Source organism: Orycteropus afer, unplaced genomic scaffold (genome assembly GCF_000298275.1).
Source record: "Orycteropus afer afer isolate SDZICR_OR568_19922 unplaced genomic scaffold, OryAfe1.0 scaffold00362, whole genome shotgun sequence".
In the NCBI taxonomy this organism is placed as follows: domain Eukaryota; kingdom Metazoa; phylum Chordata; class Mammalia; order Tubulidentata; family Orycteropodidae; genus Orycteropus; species Orycteropus afer.
This window is the reverse complement of record NW_006921949.1, coordinates 1,474,863-1,495,078: the sequence shown is the minus strand read 5'-3', so window position 1 is coordinate 1,495,078 and position 20,216 is coordinate 1,474,863. Positions and strand designations below refer to the sequence as shown.

General features: G+C 39.0%; 1 protein-coding gene across 1 annotated transcript in view; it reads right to left on the bottom strand.

Annotated features, from left to right (window-relative positions):
- The window catches only part of CWC27 (CWC27 spliceosome associated cyclophilin), a 426,501-nt gene that overhangs the window by 22,874 nt on the left and 383,411 nt on the right, over positions 1 to 20,216 (bottom strand). The window contains exon 13 of the mRNA XM_007952852.1: positions 13,464 to 13,567. Coding sequence (XP_007951043.1) covers positions 13,464 to 13,567 — 104 coding nt within the window. The remainder of the gene's footprint in view (positions 1 to 13,463; positions 13,568 to 20,216) is intronic.

The window sequence follows — 20,216 nt, the reverse complement described above, 5'->3', positions numbered from 1 at the left end:
AGTCACTTTTTTTTAATCCAGTCACTTAGGCTTGTAAAATAAAAATGTAAGTGTTGAGCAATAAAGGACCAACTTGCCTTACCAGATATTAAATGGTATTATATTGCTACAATAACTAAGCCAGTGAAGCACTGATACAGGAATAGAAAGAAAAATCAATGTAAAATAACAAAATGGAATCAAAAATATACATATGGCTTTATGATAAGGGGCACATATAGTATCAGTGGGCTAAACTAAGGATTATTCACTGAAGCTGACAAACGCAAGGTCAACAAGTGAAAAGGCACAGTCCCGATATCACCAAACCACATGGTAGACTATTGATTCAAGTCCATTAAAAGTCCCAAGATCAGCAGAGCATGGTAGGCTGCTGAATGAAGACCTGGCTATATGCAGGGTCCAAGCATGCCAAAAAGCTGTAGCCCATTCCCAAAGCTGCTCCCTTATATAGAGGAAGCAGACCACATGCCTAAAGCAGCTTACTCAGCTGCTTGTGACAGATTACACCATGGACTTGACTGCCAGTCTCATCATGGGGAATAACTACCACCAGCTCCCCAGCCACTCAAAACCAGGCCCAGCTAAGTTGACATATAATATTAACTATCACACTGGCCATTCTCACATCCAAGGAGCATTCTGGTTGCACTTCTCCCAGGACAGATTTGTTCATTCTTCTGGCAGTACCATGTACTTTCAATATTCTTTGCTAACACAAGTCAAAAGCATCAACTCTTCTTTGTCTTCCTTAGTCATTGACCAGTTTTCACATGCATGTAAGGTGATTGAAAATACCATGGCTTGGGTTAGGGCACCTTAGTCTTCAAAGAGATATCTTGCTCTTCACCACTTTAAAGAGGTCTTTTTCAGCAGATTGACCCAGCACAATATGATGCCTGATATCCTGACTGCTGCTTCCATTGGTGTTGATTGTGGATCCAAGTAAGATGAAATCTTTGAGAACTTCAATCTTTTCTCCATTTATCATGATGCTGCTTATTGGTACAGTTGAGAGGATTTTTGTCTTCATGTTGAGGTGTTAATCCATACTGCATACTGTAGTCTTTAATCTCCATCAGTAAGTGCTTCAAGTCATCTTCACTTTCAGCAAGCAAGGCTGTGTCATCTGCATATCACAGGTTGTTAATGAGTCTTCCTCCAATCCTGATGCCACATTCTTCGTCATATAGTCCAGTTTCCCAGATGATTTGCTCAGCATACTGACTGAATAAGTATGGTGAAAGGATACAACTCTGATGCATACCCTTCCTGATTTTAAAACATGTAGTGTCCCCTTGTTCTGTCTGTATGACAGCCTCCTAGTCTATGTAAAGGTTCTTCATGAGTACAATGAAGTATTCTAGAATTCTCATTCTTCACAATGTTATCCAAATTTATTATGATCCACACAGTTGAATGCCTTTGCATAGTCAATGAAACACAAGTAAACATCTTTGTGGTATTCTTTGCTTTCATCCAAGATCCATCTAACATCAGCAGTGGTATCTCTCATTCCACATCCTCTGAATCCAGCTTGCATTTCTGGAAGTTCCCTTTTCAATATACCATTGCAACCATTTTTGAATTATCTTCAGCAAAAATTTACTTGCTTGTGATATTACTGATACTGTCTGATAATTTCCACAGTCTGTTGGATCACCTTTGTTTGGAATGGGTTCAAATATGGATACTTTCTAGTCAGCTGGCCAGATAGCTGTCTTCCAAATTTCTTGGCATAGACAAGTAAGTGCCTCTAATGCAGCATCTGTTTGTTGAAACATCTCAATGGGTATTCTGTCAATTCCTGGAGCTTTGTTTTTCGCCAATTTCTGCAGTGCAGCTTTTACTTCTTCCTCCAGTACCATTGGTTCTTGATCATGTGCCACTTCTTGAAATAGAAGAACATCAACCAATTCTTTTTGGTACAGTGACTCTGTATTCCTTCCCATCTTATTCTGGTATTTCCTGCATCAGTCAATATTTTGCCCATAGAATCTTTTAATATTGCAACTTGAGGCTTGAATTTTTTTCTTCAGGTCCTTCAGCTTGAGAAATGCCGAGTGTGTTCCTTCCTTTTGGTTTTCTAACTCCAGGTCTTTGCACACTTCATTACAGTAAGTGACTGTCTTCTCAAAGTGCTCTTTGAAATCTTCTGTTTTAGTGTTTTATCTTGTCATTTCTTCCATTTCCTTTGGCTACTTCACATTCAAGAGCAAGTTTCAGAGTCTCTTCTGACATCCATTTTGGTCTTTTTTTCCTTTCCCGTCTTTTTAATGACCTTTTGCTTTCTTCATGGATGATGTCTTTGATGTCATCCCACAATTTGCCTGGCTTTTGGTCATTGGTCTTCACGGTGTCAATTCTGTTCTTCAGGTGGTCTCTAAATTCAGGTGGGATATAATCAAAGTCATATTTTGGCTCTCATGGACTTTTAATTGTCTTCAGCTTCAACTTGAACTTGCATATGAGAAACTGATGGTCTGTTCCACAGTCAGCTCCTGGCCTTGTTTTGGCTAAAGATACTGAGCTTCTCTATTACGTCTTTCCACAGATGTAGTTGATCCAATTCTTTTGTATTCCATCTGATGAAGTCCACGTGTATAGCTACTGTTTATGTTGTTGAAAAAAGGTATTTGCAATGAATAAGTCATTGGTCTTGCAAAAAATCTATCATGTGATCTGTGTTGTCATTTCTATCACCAATGCCAGTAACAAGGTTAATACTGTTATTTTTAAGTAATTTAAAAATTTTTCAGTTTTATTTTCTAATAAGGGCAATTTCAATAGATATGTTGTTGTTGTTAGTGCCATGAAGTTGGTTCTGACTCACAGAAACCCTATATAAAACACAACAAAACACTGCCTGGTCCTGTACCATCCTTACAATCATTGCTATATTTGAGCTCATCATAAGATGCACTGTGTCAGTCTATCTTGTTGATGGTCTTCCTCTTTTCACTGACCCTATTATTTACCAAACATGATGTCTTTCTCCAGGGACAGATCCCTACATGCTCAAAGTACATGAGTCGAAGTTTCGTCATCCCTGTGTGGTATAGTGAATTACTTGGTATGTCTTTTATAGCCATAGTCTTTGTAACTTCAATAGGCTTACTGGGTGGGACCATGCAAATAAGGTATGTAGAACTCTGTTGTTGGGATTGGTTAGTTTTGTCACTCTGCCAGGCTTAAAATGAGCTTTCCTAGAAGCAAAAAGGGGGGACCCACACTGCCATCAAAAGAGAAGAGCTGGAGGTGAAGTAGAACATGTCCTTGGATCTGAGATCCCTGAACTGGACCTCACTGACTGAGAGATGTCCAGCTGTGAGAGAGATGCGTGGGTGAGAGATGGTGGCACTGGCATCAAGAGGTAGGAAATAGAGTGGGGGACTTGCCAGCCCACAGAGTGAGAAAACTGATTGTCCTTGGAATGGAGGCTTGCTGGTGGAGTGGGGTGCACATAGGTATACCTATTGTTGTTGTTGTTGTTGTTATGTGCCATCAAGTCGGCCCTGACTCATAGCGACCCCTCCTTGGGTTTCCGAGGCAGTATCACTATGGAAGTAGGATTGCCCAACATTCCTTCTGAGGAGTGGCTGGTGGGTTTGAACCACCAGCCTTCTGGTTAGCAGTCAAGTGCTTTATAGGCAGAGCTAAAAGAGCTTTGTAACATTTGCCAGAGCAGGGCAGAGACCAGGCCAAGAGGCCAAGGGCCAGAGAGGTATGTCTGAGGTCACAGCAGAGGGGAGACTGTCCTGATCGTAGTACTGTATCCTGAGTGCATTCCTGGACATGCATTGTAACCTGTTATTTATCTAATAAACTCCATAATTTTAAGTATTGTCTGTGAGTTCTGTGGTGAGCTCTGGTGGCATAGTGCCTAAGGCATTTGACTGCTAACCAGAAGGCTGGTGGTTCAAACTTACCAGCCAGTCCTTGGAAGGAAGGTTGGGCAATCTACTTCCATAGTAATACCGCCTTGGAAACCCAAGGAGGGGTCGCCATGAGTAGCATCTGACTTGATAACAGTGTGCTGGGTTTGTGAGTTCTGTGTGGCCACTGCAATGAATTATCAAACCCAGCAGAGAGATAGTGAGTGGCGTGGGAGGGAAGGCTGGTGACAGAATTAGTAAAAAGGTTGGAGGGTGGCAGTACGTCTGACCTCATAGGAATAAGCCTTCAGCTGCTGATGGTGACTCCATTTCCCCCTTGTGAGACTGGAGGAAGTCAGAAGATGCTGCCCCCATGTCCTTTTTGCAGGACTGGCTCACACACCTTCATGAGTGTGTGCTCACATGCAACATGAGGGGGGTGAAGGGAGGATCACCACCGGACAGATGTCTACATTTTTCTGGGGGATCTGGGAAAGAAGGGTTGGGGGAAGATGGTGGTGCCACTGTAAAATTCTTCCCCACATCACCTAACATTGCTTTCTTTCTGTAACAAGCTGTGGTCCTAAGACCTGGGATGCAGCTGTGGGTGCCAGAGGCAGGGGTGATTCAAAAGCAAGAGACTGTAAGTATACCCCTGAACTTGTATGCCAGAATTCCCAAGGGTCTAATGGGATGGATGGTACCTTCCCCCAATCTGGCAAAATTGGGGCTGGCAGTGAATATTACCATCTTGCCCAGTGGTTGAGATAGCCCACTAGTTATGTACTTATCTAACCATACCCATCATGAATGCGAGTGGACTGAGGGGGAAGCATTTGCCTGACTGGTCTTGCTACCAGCAATCTGGACTGGCACAGCAGCTGAACCTGATGTCCCTTCTCAAGGTGGGAAAGTTTGGGTAAAAATAAATGACAAATGGAAAGAAAGAGAAATAATAGCTGAAGGAAAAGGAATGAATAAATAGGTTATGCAGCAGGGGAAATCTAACACTATGCCGATATCTAAAGAGAGATTCAGAGTAAGGGAATAATATTCTCAGTTAAATTTTGTCACAGGCCAGAAAGGGTGATGATGAGATAAACTTTTGGAGTACCTGATCAAATCAGGTGGAAACCTGCAGCAGACCTGAATGGCTGGTGTAGGACTTTTTGCCCTACTGAAGGACTAACTGTTAATAACTTTTGGGCATGTAAAACGATCAGGAGGGAAAAATTAATCCTTCCTGAGTCAAAGGGCTAATGGCTAGAAGAGCCGGGGGCGGCCTGTAGTGCAGTAAATTGCTTAATATAGCTCTTATAGCCACTTTCCTCCATTTTGTGATGGATGTTAAATCCTAGTCTCTAAGACTGTCTAGGGTACGATGAATCTTGAGTCCTGCCTTGCTGGAGGGTGTGATTCAAGTCACCACCCTTAGCTTCCCTGAGGGTACATATATGAATGCTCTGACAAAGTTTGCTCTCTTCCTCCGGTTCTGTGTTTGGTTCATCATCATCTCACCCCTGGACTTGAGACAGCAGCTGTCATTTGACCCGCCAATTTGGGTTTGCCAACCCCTCCAACCATGTTAGCTAGGAGAATCCTCCACACCTGCCCACAGACCTGGGACTTGCCAGCCTGCCAGTCTCCTAGCCTCCACCATCAACACATGAGCCATTTCCTTGAGAGTTCGTGAGTTCTGTAAGATGTCACGGTGAACTATGGAACCCTAAGATGGGAGGGAGATTATTGAGAGGAGGAGGTGGAGTTCATGTCAGAGATGATGGAGTGACATGGCAGTTTGGAAAAGTTGGACATTTGGGATTTTCAACCTCCACTTCATAAGGACTGGCCTTGTGCTGATCTTTCTAAAAGGAAGTATTCAAGCACTTACTTCTAAGAAGCATTCTATGTTGTTATTGTTATGTGCCATCGAGCTGGCCCAACTCAAAGCGACCCCTCCTTGGCTTTCCGAGGCCAAGATGGTATCACTACAGAAGTAGATTGCCCAACCTTCTTTCTGAGGAGTGGCTGGTGGGTTTGAACTGCCAGCCTTCTGGTTAGCAGTCAAGTGCCTTAGGCACTATGCTACCTGAAAGTTCACGGTATATTTAATATTTTTGGTTAACACCATAATTCAAAGCCATCAATTCTTCTCCAGTCTTCCTTACCCATTGTCCAGCGTTTGCATGGATATAAGGCAACTGAAAACACCATGGCTTAGGTTAGGTGCACCTTAGCCTTAAAAGTGACATCTTTGCTTTTTAGCACTTTTTTTTTTTTAATTGTGATTTGGATGAAGATTTACAGAGCAAATTCACTTTCCATACAGCAGTTCACATATACTTTGTCTTATGTCATTGACTGCAGTTTACCACAATGCAACAGCTCCCCTCCCACTTCCTCCCCATAGTTACCTCTTCCCAGTGTCCATCCCTCCATACACTCCTGCCCCCTGAGCTGTCTCCCTGTGCATAAGCAGCCCTTCTTTATCCCATGATTGTTCTCTCCAAAGAGTGTATCTACTTGAGGTAAATGTTTAACTCATATGCCTGTATTTTGTTTGGGCTTTTTACACTTTTGAGAGGTCTTTTCCAGCAGATTTGCCCAATGCAATATGTCATTTGATTTGGGGACTGCTGCTACCATGGGCATTGATTGCGGATACAAGTATAATTATATCATTGACAACTTCAATCTTTTTTCCATTTATCATGATGCTGCTTATTAGTACAGTTGTGAGGAGTTTTATTTTCTTTATGTTGAGGTGTAATCCATACTGAAGGTTGTAGCCTTTGATCTTCATACACAAATGCTTCCAATCCTATTCACTTTCAGCAAGCAAAGTTGTTCCATCTGCATATTGCAGGTTGTTAATGAGCCTTCCTCTAATTCTGATGCCATGTTCTTCTTCAAACTAGTCCAGTTTCTCAGATTATTGGCTCTGTATACAGATTGAGTAAGTATGGTGAAAGGATACAACTCTGACACACACCTGTCCTGATTTTAAACTATGCACTGTTTAAATGACTAGCTCTTGGTCTATTTACAGGTTTCTCACGAGCATGATTACATGTTCTGGAATTTCTATTCTTTGCAACATTATCCATAATTTGCTATGATGTACACAGTCAAGTGAATTTGTATAGTCAATGAAAAACAATTGAAACATCTTTTTGGTATTCTCTGCTTTCAACCAATATCCGTCTGACATCAGTCAAGATATTTCTTATTCCACATCCTCTTCTGAATCTGGCTTGAATTTCTGGCAGTTCCCTGTCAATGTACTGCTGCAACCATTTCTGAATTACCTTCAATAAAATCCACCAGCCACTCCTCAGAAGGAAGGATGGGCAATCCATTTCCATAGTGATACTGCCTCAGAATCCCAAGGAGGGGTCGCTATGAGTTGGATCTGACTCGACGGCAATGAGTTTGGTTTTTGAGTTTCAGTAAAATTTTACTTGTGTGTGACAGTACTGATATTGTTGAGTAACTGCCACACTCTGTTGGATCACATTTCGTTGGAACAGGCATAAACATGATTTCTTTCTGTTGGATGGCCAAGAAGCTGCCACCAAATTTCTTGGCATAATGAGAATAATCACTTTCAGCACTGCATCCATTTTTTGAAACATCTCAATCGGTATTCTGTCAATTCTGGATCTTTGTTCTTAGCCAGTGCCTTAGTGCAACCTGGCTCCTTCCTTCAGCACTACTGGATCTTGATCTTATGCTACCTCCTGAAGTGGCTGAACACTGACCAATTCTTTTTGGTACAATGACAGCATTCCTTCCATCTTTTGATGCTTCTTGCATTGTTCAATATTTTGCTCACAGAATCCTTCCATGTTGCAACTTGAGGCTTGTTTTTTTGGTTTTTTTCCCCTTCAGTTCTTTTATCTTGAGAAATGTTGAGTGTGTTCCTCCCTTCTGGTTTTCTAATTCCAGGTATTTGCACATTTCATTACAATACTTCATGATGTCTTCTCAAGCTACCCTTGAAATCTTCAGTTCAGCTCTTTTACTTTGTCATTTCTTCCTTTCCCTTTAGCGACTCTATGTTCAAGAGCAAGTTTCAGAATCTCTTTTGACATTCATTTTGGTCTTTTCTTTGTTTCTTGTGTTGACCTTTTGGTTTCTTCATGTATGATGTCCTTGATGTCATCCCACAACAACTCTGGTCTTCAGTCATTAGTGTTCAATGCATCAAATCTATTCTTTGAGATGGTCTCTGAATTCAGGAGGGATATTACTCAAGGTTGTACTTTGCTCTCATGGACTTGTAATTTTTTTCAACTTCAACTTGAACTTGCATATGTGTTCATTGATGGTCTGTTCTGTAGTCAGTCCCTGGACTTGGTCTGGTTGATGACTATATCCAGAGATAGTCTACACAAACAAAATCTATTTGGGGGCCTCATTAATGTTTAAGAGTGCAGACGGGCCCAGAGACCAAAAATTTGGAACCCACTACCCTCGCTGACACTAATGGGTGAAAAAGATCTCTCATGTTGCTAACCTGGCTTGACTGGTCTTAAGACTACAGTCCTCACAGCTGGCTTTATTTGTGTTTGTCTGCACCAACCTGTTATCCATATCTGGCAATGTCCTGCTGGAATAAAGTGAGGATTATAATTTAAAAATTCATTTGTTATCATTGCATTTTTTACTCAATATGTAAATAAACTAGGAGCTCTGGTAGCATAGTGCCTAAGGCACTTGACTGCTAACCAGAAGGCTGGTGGTTCAAACCCACCAGCCACTCCTTGGAAAGAAGGTTGGGCAATCTACTTCCGTAGTGATACTGCCTTGGAAACCCAAGGAAGGGTTGCTATGAGTTGGGTCTGACTTGACGGCACATAACAACAACAACAATGTAAATCAACCATACACAAATCAGTGTATTTATTACACACAAAAGGTATTTAAAGCTTTCCTGATATAAACAATGAGATGAAGCTATATCCTTTAATATTAGCTTATAATGAGGTCTGATTGGGTCTGTCAATAATCTTTGTACATCTGCATTGTTAAAATTTCACTATTTGGAATAATCAGATAACTGCTACTTGTTGCATCTATGTTATGTTAACTCCAGAGGGAGACTTTAAAACATCTTTGTGCCCAGTCTTGGTTCTTAAAACTATTATCTCTAGCAGAAACAAACTGACTGATGAATACAATGAATTTCTAATACAAGTCAAGGTACAGTAATAAAACAAAACAAAATTCTACACAGAATTTCTAATACATAGGTTTGTCTTAAAGGGGGAGTTTTTCAGAACCAAGAATAAGACTAGCTGAGAGATGAGGCATTTGAAAAGAGGAGTTAGGTTGAAATTCATACCAGTTTTATTAAAAACAGAGGAAAATAAGACTGTATTTGTATTTTGAAAAATTTTATAAAGACCAAGCATTTCTTTAAAAATGCTTCCATTTTTGACTAAGCACTGCAAAGTATATTAATTAATTCTTGGAATTCTAATCCTAAAGGCAAGTTTTAAAAATGATATTTATTTAGGGGTATATATTGGAACGGCATTTTGAGAGGGTCATTTGAAAATATTTTGCAGGAGCTTCACATGCATACCCACTGACTAAGAAATTCCACTTTCAGTAAGTTAAACTGAGCAAATGGGTGCAACAGATATAAGGATATTCACTATAGCTTCATTTATACTAACAATAATAAAAAAAGAAAGAGCCTAAATATTCAGAAAATAGAGCTGATTAAGTAAATTATGGTTTATCATATAATGGAATACTTCATGGCTATAATAGAAGATATAAAAATTATCATAAAATTATATATGACAAGGAAAAGTCAATATATGACTATACATTGTTGAGGGAAAAATGACAAGTTACAACACTATAGTACTATATGATCCCATTTCTGTTTTAAAAGTGTACATACATAGAAATATTTGGGAAAGTATATATAATGTATAAATTAATAGTATACTGGAGTTTGGTATCACAGGTAGTTTTTATTTATTTATTTTTGGGGAATGATATTCTAAGTTTTTACAAAGAACGTCTAACTTACATTATAAAAGTAATCATTAAAATATTGATTTTGCACAACCATTCAGTTGTTAGTGTTTTTCTAATTCTTACAACACTGAATATTGTATGTACTGTGGAGAAGACTGATCAAGGGAAGAGAGAGAAGAGAAGAAGGAGGGAAAATATCATTACAGAGTTTATTATCAAGTCTGTTTAATATAGATTTAGCAATCTGAAAATAAATTTTCAATAGAACATAGTAGTGAATGGTTAATGTTCACAAGATTACAGTCTACTCCCATAAATGTAATTTTTTCCTCTCTAGAAATGCCCATTTTGTCATGTAAGGAGCAGGTGGCTTTCTTTTTCATAAGTCTCTCCATTGCCTTGTCAGACACAGCTCTCAAAACTTTTTTTGGGAGCTAACCAAGGCTTATCTAACCAAATCCAAGCTGGCATATGGACTTCATCCACATGGTTATATGAATCCTTTGGCTGATGCCTCCTGGCATGTGTCTAATCAGTTGTATCAAATCTGTACTTGAAGAAGACTCATATAGTTGCATGAATCTGAGATGCTGTGGGACTAAGGAATGTAGTGGCAAAGAGGCTGTTCTAGCAAATAACCTGGAATCTGGTGCCCATCACTGCCACCAAATATTGGATGTGTATATCTTAACAAAGGAAGAATCTTAGTAATTTTGAGTGAAAAATTTCTGTTATGCATTTCAGCTTAGAACTACTAATAACACTTCTTTAAATGCATTGTTAGACAGTGAAATCTGGGGATAATTATCAAACACTATACACACTGTTTACAATAAAATCATACTTCTTTTCTTTCTCTTCCCTTCCCATTTCTTTTTTCCTTTTTTTTTTGCATGAAAAGTAGAATGCTGCTGAATGGTACCCAAATGTCTGTTGTATACCATGCCAACACAGCAGCTCAGCCAAAAATGCGAATAGAACAGTTTGCCAAGTAAAAGAAAACATAACAAATTGGTAATGGTTTCTATCTTGACAGAAAATGAAAATGATCCCTCAATGTGTGGCCACTCATGTGGACACATAAAAATGTCTTAGAAGCAATCTTTTTACCTCAGATAACAGACCTTGACAGTGTAGTACAGCACACTGGCTGACTTTCACTTCTTAGAAAAGCAGCAACCGTGACCCACAAAATAGTCTGGGAACCATGTAATTTATGCATAACACACATGCACATGCCATGCACTCATAATACTTGCTATAAATCCTTTCGAATACAAGACTCCTTTTTCTTTATAGGAGAGGATCTAAATCACTAGAGACTTGATAAAGGTGAACTGGTTTATTCATGAGAAATGACGCTATTGCTTATTAGGTTACAAAAAGTCAATGGTCTATATTGCAATAAAAAGGCATTACATATAAAGCCTCAATGCATTCTGTACGATTCTGCACAGTGTCTTGAACACTAAAGGTGTTTTTATTAGCTGTTAGATAAAACAATTCCAAAAAAATTCTGGAAATGCATAGTGTTTGACTCTCTATTTAGGAAACTGTAATTGAAGGCAAACATGAACCCACTAAAGTGCTAATAGTTCCTTCAATTATTTTCTTTCCTTTACTACTTTCTTTTGTTCCCCAGATGGAGAACTGGCCAACATTACTGACCAGTAATTTTTAATCCCCAATGTGGTTAAATTTTCTGATTTTTCTCCCAACACTCTGATAAGAATGTTGGAAAAAAAAAGTGACTGTATTTTGAAATCACATCAATAACAGGAATGACACTTTCAAAAACACATAATTGATAACTAAAGCTAATGAGGAATCCAGAATGAGAGATTACTGACCAAGAGGCTAAGAAGAACCTTGGGAAGTTAAATGGTCTTGCCAAGTTGAAAGTAAATTTGAATACTGTGGGTTATGAGTTTTAAATGGAACTTCTGGGGTTTGAATTTGTTGGTGACTTTCCTGTTCAATAAAAAAGGACTTAAATAGCTTATAAAAAGGTTAAAAAAATCATTGGGCATCAAACTGCTCTTACAAAACACCATCTTGATGAGTTAAGTGTAAATGAATCAGAAACACATGGATCATATTTCCTTAAAAATGCATATGGATTCAAAAATAAGGAGACGACGACTTGGCAAAACATTTTTTTTTTTTTTTGTGGTGGCTGAACCCCAAACATTTGAAAGATATTTTGAGATATTCAAGGAATCCAAAATAAAACTAAATCTGTCTAGTCATATAAAAAACAGAAAGTTAATCTATGCAATGTGCATTTATCTGCATTTATCTCTGTGGGTCAATCAGCACTTACTGAGTCTTTGCCTTTGGCACAGGACTATCTGGGAAAATAGCTTCTGCCTTGAAGCAACTTTGAATTTAAGTATAAACAAATATACATAAGTAATAGAAAACTAGGATTTTAAGAAAAATTGGCATATGTAATCCACACTGTACAGAAACTCTAAGTTAATTGAGAAATATACAAGTGCTTTCAGGGTCCCAAGTTAGGTAGGATTCATTGCATTCAAATCATCCTCCCCTCAACCTTTTTGCTTAAAGTTATGTACAGTTGCAGAGTCTTACTTGTTTAAATGTTTTCTTAATAAGTGTTTTTATGTCTTTTTTACTGTGTGTTCCAGGCTTCCTTCCTCCACCCTCTAGATTTGTGAGTGCTCAACAAATATTGCTGACTGGTTTCCTGGAGAATGGGAGTGTTGAAGAGAGTTTTGAAATAGGGGAGAGATGCTGTTTGGCAGACAGGAGTGAGGCTATGATTCTGGGTTGGGGTAATGGCACATGTGATGGTTCAGTGGATCCAAAGGGTGAGTCATGTGTGGGGGGTGATACACTGGCTTACATGCAACAATGTGCCTGAGCCAGGGTAGAGTGGGAGGTAGGGGCAGTTAGGTGTGGGGAGGTCTAATATACTGCATGTGAAGTCAACTTGAGGACAGAGGAGTGTGATAAGGGAAGTCACAATCCTTCTTCTTTTTTTTTCTCCGCTTTTTTGCCAGTATAGAATGAAGGTCTAAGCACAGGACATGTAGATGTCATCAATTTTTTAATTTCTTATCAGTGTCTTAAAAAGCTGAAAAATTTCCAAAGACAAAAGTGAAATGAACTAGGAATTATGTGTTGATAGGAACCTGTAGATCAGAAACTTGAAGAGGAACTTAGCAGGATTATGAAATGGGTTACTGAGTTCTAAAATGTTAATGCAAAAGTATAAAAAGAAATAATGATTTATGACTTATAAATCTCTTACAGTTGTTTACTAATAGTTTAATGTGATTGAGTCTTATCTTCTCCACAACATTAGAAAGTACTTACTTGGGCAGATAGTATCATGTTTCTTGTGCATTTTCCACTGGCTAGCACAATACTGGGAACACAGCAAGCACTCAATAAATGCCAACTGGGTGAAATGAAGTAAAAGCTTCCTTCAAAAGGAAATACAATGATGAAGATAAGAGTGGATGGAAAGCCTGAAAAAGGGATGATGTGGTGGAAATGTCCCAGCTGTGTCTCTGCTCTGGGCCTATTTGTTTTTGGTTAATATAGAGAAATCAAAGTCCTTACCATCCTTCATCATCTTCTACTTCTGTTTCAGAAATGTCATTTTCAGGAGTTTCAGCAATTGCTTGCGTGAGTTTAGACTTAAACTGATTCAGCAGTGCAAGGGTCTGAAATAAAAATTAGACTGCTAAGTTTTACGATAATTTTCAAAGAGGTATTTAAATTGGCCAGAAAAGAAAATATTCTATCAGGATGTAAACCACTTAGGTAAATGTCTAATTTTGGAGGAAAATAACAAAAATGCCTTCAAGCTGTAACAGTGATATTTAGGTCTTGACATTGTCCTATTTGCTGTTGTGTTGACATTTTCCCTCTGAGACAGGTGACCATTTTCTGAATTAGGGGTATTCCCCATTTGTTTATATAGAAGACACTAACTTTAAAATGAATGCTCATTGAAACTTAAATTTGTAATGTCTACAAGATCAGGAGGTAATTCACTAAGATATGTGAAATCAAAAACAAAAACAAAAACAAAAAACAGTAACAAATACTGCTTTCATTTAATTAATTCCCAAAGTATATTTAAAAAAAAAAAATGCTGGGGAAGATAGAATGAATGAACACATTAACTGTTGGGAGATGGGTAAATTGGAATGATATCTTTAGCAAGCTTTTTAGCAAGATATATCAGAAACTTTAAGTTGATTTTTCTCTTTAATTCAATAATTCCAATCCTGTTGTTGTTATGTGCTGTTGAGTAGGACCCGACTCATAGCCCTCCTTGGGTTTCCGAGGAGATATACTATGGAAGTAGATTGCCCAGCCTTCCTTCCGAAGAATGGCTGGTGGGTTTGAACCGCCAGCCTTCTGGTTAGCAGTCAAGTGCCTTAGGCACTATGCTACCAGAGCTCCCAATTTTAATCCTAGAAATAGATAATGAAACAATTTGAGACACAGAAAATGGCTGACTCATGAAATGTTCACTGCAGTATTATTTATACAAGTGGAAAACTGAAAATATGTTAAATGTCTATCAATAAGGAGAAAGCAATAGGCTATTGAACTGCTATTAAAAATTATATATGTACTGTTGAGTGAAAGACCCACTTGGTGCCTATGAGTCAATGCTGACTCAAGTGACCCTGGAGGACAGAGTAGAACTTCCCTATAAGGTTTCCAAGGTTGTAAGTACTGAAGCAGACTGCCTCATCTTTCTGCCACGCAATAGCTGGGAGAGTTTCGTTAGCAGCCAAATGCTTTAACCACTGCACTACCAGCACTCATTTGAGTGAAAGAAGGATGTAAATATCACGTTGAGTATGTTTAAAACAGAAAAACCAAGAACATTCCTCTGCATTCTTGTTTGGCTCCCACACTTTTTGTGAGGAAGAAGCAACAAGTGTCTCCAGTGCTGTAATCACATTGTCTCCAGCATACCTTAACAATTTACTATAGAATTTGAGCAGAGAACAGAATGCTAGGGAAAGATTTTCTGTTGTATAGTTTTAAAGAGTACATTACTATGAAAGGGAATAATGTGTTACCTGTTCAAAAAAATGAAGTGCCTAATTAAAATTCTGATATGTTCTATGTAGTACTAAAATACGTTGTTGTTGTTGTTATTTGCCGTCGAGTCGGCCCTGACTCATAGCGACCCCTCCTTGAGTTTCCGAGGCAGTATCACTATGGAAGTAGGATTGCCCAACCTTCCTTCCGAGGAGCGGCTGGTGGGTTTGAACCGCCAGTCTTCTGGTTAGCAGTCAAGTGCCTTAGGCACTATGCTACCAGAGCTCCTTAAGAAAAAGATGTGTGATAGTTCAACATGTGAATAACAGGTACAATAAGGAGTCACTATAAATTGCTAGGTTCTAGATCTATTTACCCGCTATGAGTCGGGGCCGACTCGACGGCACATAACAACAACAACAACAGATCTATTTACCTAAGGATTATCAGTAAGCCCACAGCTCATGAAAAAATTAAGTAAGTTTTGGTGGTTTAGAACCTAAGCTTAATAAACAGGCAGTATCACTATGGAAGTAGATTGCCTAACCTTCCTTCCAAGGAGTGGCTGGTGGGTTTGAACCACCAGCCTTCTGGTTAGCAGTCAAATGCCTTAGGCACTATGCCACCAGAGCTCCCTCAATAAACACAGGTGATGACAAAATAACTGCAAGAAATAGAGGCAGTTACTGCTAAAACATGATTGTGAAAGTGCCATATACATTTCTGCATGTATTAAACATTCTGTGGGTATTAAAACATTACTATAGTTGCTGAATGAGGTGAGTTTTGGGGAAAAGCTATAAATTCCTGTAGATTATCCCTATACACATTCTGAAGGCTGCAAAACATATCAGAATTTTAATTAGGTAGTTGATAGGGTTTGTGAGCTTTGGTGGCATAGTGCCTAAGGCATCTTACTGCTAACCAGAAGGCTGGTGGTTAAACCCACCAGCCATTCCCCGGAAGGGAGGCTGTGCAATCTACTTCCGTAGTGACAGGGTTTAGATATTTTTATCTGCTTCTAGAATAGTAATTAAAGGATTAAATTAGTCAAACAGTGTTAACAGATAATGAGACCATCCTTTGTTTTTAAATCTTGTTCATTAAAAAAAAAATACAAAACAAATGCTCATTTATAAACTTTTCTTGTCCCTGTTTTTTAATATGAAAAAAAAAAAATCATTGTAGAATAATGGGAAAATATAGAGAAGCAAAGCAAAAATAATTATTATACCACCACTAAGAATAATTTAGCATTGTTAGTATTTTGGTATATATCTTTCAAGGCTTTTAATGTATGTGTGTGGTTATATATCTCTACCTATATTATATAATATCTGTCTCCCTATCTAGCTATAGATCTCTATTTTTAAAAGTAAATCTCATCCATTTTTCTTATGGAGGTAAAATTCACATAACATAAAATCAACTATTTCAAAGTATACAGTTCAATGATATTGAGTACATCCACATGTTGTACAACCACCACCTCTGTCTAGTTCCAAACATTTTCCATTTCTCCAAAAGGAAATCCCATACCCACAAAGTGGTCACTCCCCATTCCCCTGCCCACCTCCCCGCTCCCACCCCCAGCCCTGGCAACCACCAATCTACTTTCTGTCTTTATGGATTTACCTACTCTGAATATGAATGTGACCTTTTGTGTCTGACTTTTTTCACTGAGCATAATGTTTTCAAGGTTCAGCCATGTTTTAGCATGTATCAGTAACCACATCAAAGTTTTAATGGTGGACTTTTGCACAAATGGAAATGTCTTCTCTGACAGCAAAAAGAAAACTGAACCAAAGGAGATGGAATGAAGTTTAAAAGCTTCCTAGAAAATTATGTCAGGCCTGGGCCTTTCTCCTTAAGTTGAAAGTGGCAAGGCACTCTGCTCTTGTTGTTGTTAAGTGCTGTCAAGCAGGCTCCGACTCATAGCGACCGTATGTACAATAGAATGCAACACTGCCTGGTCCTGTGCCAGACTTACAATACTTATTTCACCTGAGCCAATCACTGCAGGCACTGTGTCAATCCATCTTGTTGAGGGCCTTCTTTTTGTTGACTCGCCACTTTACTAAGCATGATATCCATCTCCAGGGAATGGTCCCTTCCGACAATATGACCAAAGTAGGTCAAACAAGGTCTGGCCATTCTTGCTTCTAAGGAGCATTCTGGCTGCACTTCTTCCACGGCAGATTTGTTCCTTCTTCTGGCAGTACCTGGTACTTTCAGTATTCTTCCCCAACACCACAACTCAAAAAGCATCAATTATTCTTTGGTCTCCTTTATTCATTGTCCAAATCTCACATGTAGCTCTCATATGCATACGAGGTGACTGAAAATACCATGGCTTGGGTTAGGCGCACCTTAGTCTTCAAAAAGACATCTTTGCTCTTCACCACTTTAAAGAGGTGTTTTGCAGTAGATTTGCCCAGTGCAATACGTCATCTGATGTCATATCTGCTTCCATTGGTGTTGATTTTGGAACCTAGTAATATGAAATGTTTGACAACTTCAATCTTTTCTCCATTTATTGTGATGCTGCTTATTAAACATCTTTCTGGTATTCTTTGCTTTGAGCCAAGATCCATCTGACATCAGCAATTATACCCCTTGTTCCATGTCCTCTTCTGAATCCAGCTCACATTTCTGGAAGTTCTGTGTCAATATACTGCTGCAACTGTTTTTGAATTATCTTCAGTAAGATTTTACTTGCATGTGATATTAATGATATCATTAGATAATATCCACATTCTGTGGGTTCACCTCTCTTTGGAATGGGTATAAATATGGATCTCTTCCAGTCAGCTGGCCAGGTAGCTGTCTTCCAAATTTCTTGGCATTGATAAGTGAGTGCCTCCAGCATGGCATCTGTTTGTTGAAACATCTCAATGGGTATTCCATCAATTTCTGGAGCCTCGTTTTTCACCAATTCCTTCAGGGCAGCTTCAACTCCTTCCTTCAATACCATTGATTCTCGATCATATACAACCTCTTGAAATGGATGAACATGGACCAATTCTTTTTGGTTCAGTGACTGTGTATTTCTCCATCTTATTTCAGTGTTGCACCATTCAATATTTTGCCCACAGAATCTTTAAACATTGCAACTCAAGGCTTGAATTTTTTCTTCAGTTCTTTCAGCTTGAGAAATGCCGAGTGTGTTCTTCCCTTTTGGGTTTCTAACTCCAGATATCTGCACATTTCAATATAATAACTGACTTTGTCTTCTCAAGCTGCTCTTTGAAATCTTCCGTTTAGTGCTTTTTTCTTGTCGACTCTTCCATTTGCTTTAGCTATTCTACATTCAAGGGCAAGATTCAGAGTCTGTTCTGACATCCATTTTAGTCTTTTCTTCTTTTCCTGTATACTTTTTTAATGAACTTATGCTTTTTTCATGGATGAAGTTCTTGATGTCATCCAACAATTTCTCTGGTTTTTGGTCACTGGTACTCAGTGCATCAAAGCTACTCTTTAGATGGTCTCTAAATTCAGGAGGGATATAATCAAGGTCATATTTTGACTCTCATGGACTTGTATGAATTGTCTTCAGCTTCAACTTGAACTTATATATGAACAGACTGATGGTCTGTTCCACAGTCAGCCTCTGGTCTTGTTTGGACTGAAGATAATGAGCTTCTCCATCGCCTCTTGCCACAGACATATTCAATCTGATTCCTGTGTACTCCATCTGGTGGAGTCCGTGCGTATAGCCATTGTTTATGTCGCGGAAAGAAGGTATTTGCAATGAATAAGTTGTAGGTCATGCAAAATTCTATCATGCGATCTCCAGTGTTATTTCTGTCACCAAGGCCATATTTTCCAACTATTGGTGATTCTTGTTTGTTTCCAACTTTTGCAATCCCATTACCAGTGATAATCAACACATCTTGGTTGCATGTTTGGTCAATTTCAGACTGCAGAAGTTGGTAAAAATCTTTAATTTCCTCGTCTTTGGCTTTAGTGGTTGGTGTGTGTTCTGGTTACCTAGTGCCACTCTGACAAGAATATACCACAAATGGGATGGCCTTAACAAACAGGAGGTTATTCTCTTACAGTTTGGAAGCTTTAAGTCCAAGTTCAAAGTGCCAGGCTCTAGGGACTGGGTGAAAGCCCCTCAATTTGGGGGTCCAGCTCTGCCTCCTGCTTCCTGGAGCTAGAGGCGTTTCTTCACTTAGATAGCTGCTGGCTGCTGAGGCTGACAAACCCAAGGTTGACAAGTAAAAAGGCACAATCCTGATGTTACCAAGCCACATGGCAGGTCATTAATTCAAGTTCATTGTAAGTCCCAAGGTTGGCAGAGCATGGCAGGCTGCTGGACAATGACACGACTACATGCAGGGTCCAAGCATGCCATAAGCTAGACACCATTCCCAAAGCTGCTTCTTACATACGGGAAGTAGACCACATACCCAAAGCTGTTTGTGGTGGATCCTACCATGGAGTTGACTCAGCTGTTTGTGGTGGATCCTACCATGGAGTTGACTGCCAGTCTCATCATGGGGAATAACTATCACCAGCTTCCCAACCACTCAACCAGGCCCAGCCAAGTTGACACACAAACATAACCACTACAGTGTGTAAATTTGAATAATATTAATAACTGGTCTACCTTGTAGGAATATGGATATTATCCTATCACTGACAGCACTGTACTTCAGAATAGATCTTGAAACATTCTCTGTGATGATGAATGTGACACCATTTCTCTTCAATTTGTCATTCCTGGCATAGTAGATCATATGATTTTCTGATTCAAAATGCCAAAACTAATCCATTTCAGCTCTCTAATGCTTAGGATATTGATCTTTATGCGTTCGATTTAATTTCTGACAACTTGCAATTTTCCTAGATTCATAGTTTGTACATTCCATGTTCCAATTATTAATGGATGTTTGCAGCTGTTTCTTCTCATGTTGAGTTATGCCACCTCAGCAAATCGAGTTCCCGTAAGTTTTACCCCATCTACATCATTAAGGTCAGCTCTACTTTGAGAAAGCAGCTCCTCCCCTGTCATATTATGAGTGTCTTCTGACCTGAGGGGCTCCTCTTCTGGCACTGTATCAGACAATGTTTCAGGCTATTCATAAAGTTTTCTAGTAATACATCAGACAGTGTTTCACTGTTGTTCATAAGGTTTTCACTGGCCAATTCTTTTAGAAGTGAATGGTCCCTTCCTTCTTCCAAGTCTGTCTTAGTCTTTTATTATTATTATTATTATTGTGATTTGGGTGAAGATTTACAGAGCAAATTCACTTTCCATATAGCAGTTTACATATACTTTGTCTCATGACATTGACCACA